General features: G+C 44.5%; 1 protein-coding gene across 1 annotated transcript; it reads right to left on the minus strand.

The window, feature by feature from the left end:
• Window positions 1-265: 265 nt before the first annotated feature.
• On the minus strand, window positions 266-1682 carry LOC108299231 (serine racemase-like). The gene is made up of 2 exons (XM_017521555.2): window positions 1356-1682; window positions 266-1028 (listed from the first exon to the last, which is right to left on the minus strand). The coding sequence occupies exons 1-2, from the start codon at window positions 1479-1481 to the stop codon at window positions 819-821; spliced, it is 336 nt and encodes a 111-aa protein (XP_017377044.1). The 5' UTR covers window positions 1482-1682; the 3' UTR covers window positions 266-818.
• Window positions 1683-1986: the final 304 nt, after the last annotated feature.

Below are 1986 nucleotides of genomic sequence, written 5' to 3' on the forward strand. Positions count from 1 at the left end.
CTTGTTACCCAGGCTGGAGTGCAATGGCACGATCTCGGCTCACCGCAACCTCCGCCTCCTGGGTTCAGGCAATTCTCCTGCCTCAGCCTCCCGAGTAGCTGGGACTACAGGCGTGCGCCACCATGCCCAGCTAATTTTTGTATTTTAAGTAGAGACGGGGTTTCACCATGTTGACCAGGATGGTCTCGATCTCTTGACCTCGTGATCCACCCGCCTTGGCCTCCCAAAGTGCTGGGATTGCAGGCGTGAGCCACCGCGCCCGGCCAAAATTTTCTACTTTTAATTTGACCAACTTGTTCTGTTTTATTTCTAGGTACCCATGGCCACATGAAATGCAGCTTTGATGGGAAGCTAAAATCTCAAGACACAGTACTGATGAACCTCTATAAACGAGTCTTTCCCAAATGGACTTATGATCCATATGTACCAGAACCAGTACCCTGGGTGAAAAGTGAGATTTCTTCAACAGTGCCTCAAGGAGGAATGGAGTAACGGATTCAAAGAGATTTTGTCTTCCTGGTGCCCATCAGCACTCCAGGGATGGGAGGCACAAGTAGTGATGGGCAAAGTTTATTTTCTGCATCGGCCTGTCAGTCCACTACCCCATTTTGCAAGACATTTTTTGGCCTTGACAAAATGTCTCAGTTAAGTATGGAAGTTTTTCTACTACTTAGTCCAAAAAACTGTATTAAATCTTACTGAAATACCCATAAAGAATCTGATAACTAAGAGGGTAAGATGAAAAGTTGACAATGACTAGGGAACAAAATGTCCTCAGTTTCTAAAAACACTGATTCCCACCATTTCCTTTTTGTAAATTAAACAGAAACAGAAGAAGCTGGCCTTTCAGCCTGCTTCACCCAAGCTACAGAGGTTAAGTCTACATTTCCACCACTGAGCACAATACAAATGTTCTTTACTTCTGGGGAAACAGTTTGAAAATGTTGAGACAGCACAGCAGCCACTCCAACACCAGCTGTAGGTTCAATGAGTAGTTTCATCCTCTCCCACACCAGCTGAGTTGCATGCTGTTGATACGGAAGGGAGTAGGAATTAGTCTAAAGGGAGTCTAGTTGGTTTACTTTAAAAAGTCAGATGAGAATATGTATATATATATATATATATATGTCCAGTTTGAATTTTCTTATCAGTACATATGCATGCTTGCCAAGACTTTGCTTTCATTCTAACTTTGCTTCTGTCAAGAGGGTTGTCATTCATACATCTAGGGTCCTTTCCTGTCATGAAGTTACCTAGTCAAGTTGCCACGGGTCAGCTGCTACTCATAACAAAAGGTGGCTCTGCCTAAGAAGTTACACCATGCTTTGTTATTTCTTTTCTTGTTGGAGCCGTACCTTAATTTCATCCTCTGTGACAGTGAAGACATCATCCACAAGGTCCCTGATAATAGGCCACGTGTTCCAGCCAATGCTGGATTTGACGCCATCTGCTATGGTTTCTGGAGGATAAAGATTGGGCATCAGTTCCCCTTTCAGTTTGGACTGGTAGCAGTCATCTGCATTCAAGGGTTCAGCAGCATAAACCTTCACATTAGGTTTCAGAGCCTGGGAATAAGAATATTAAGATATCTTACAACAAACCACAGCATTTCCTACGTATCTAAAAGAAAACAGGGGCCGGGTGGAGTGGCTCATACCTGTAATCTCAGCACTTTGGGAGCCTGAGGCAAGTGGATCACTTGAGGTCAGGAGTTTGAGACCAGCCTGGCCAACATGGTGAAACGCAGTCTCAACTAAAAATAAAAGAATTACCTGGGTGTGGTGGTGGGCGCCTATAATCCCAGCAACTTGGAAAGCTGAGGTAGGAGAATCGCTTGAACTTAGGAGGCAGAGGTCGCAGTAAGCCGAGATCATGCCACTGCACTCCAACTTGGGCAACAGAGCAAGACTATCTCAAGAAAGGAAAAAATAGGCAGAATAAGTAATACACTTCTGCCCACATAAGAGCCTTCCCTTTGACGGATGT

Source organism: Cebus imitator, unplaced genomic scaffold (assembly GCF_001604975.1).
Source record: "Cebus imitator isolate Cc_AM_T3 unplaced genomic scaffold, Cebus_imitator-1.0 Scaffold3106, whole genome shotgun sequence".
Taxonomy (NCBI): Eukaryota; Metazoa; Chordata; class Mammalia; order Primates; family Cebidae; genus Cebus; species Cebus imitator.

What these genes read in the sequence shown, in the direction of transcription:
- LOC108299231 (XM_017521555.2), bottom strand. Translation starts at nt 1,481, where the DNA reads ATGCCCAATCTTTATCCTCCAGAAACCATAGCAGATGGCGTCAAATCC. An exon ending in TCACAGAGGATGAAATTAAG is followed by an intron (nt 1,029 to 1,355) that starts GTACGGCTCCAA and finishes CCGTATCAACAG; the next exon opens with CATGCAACTCAGCTGGTGTG.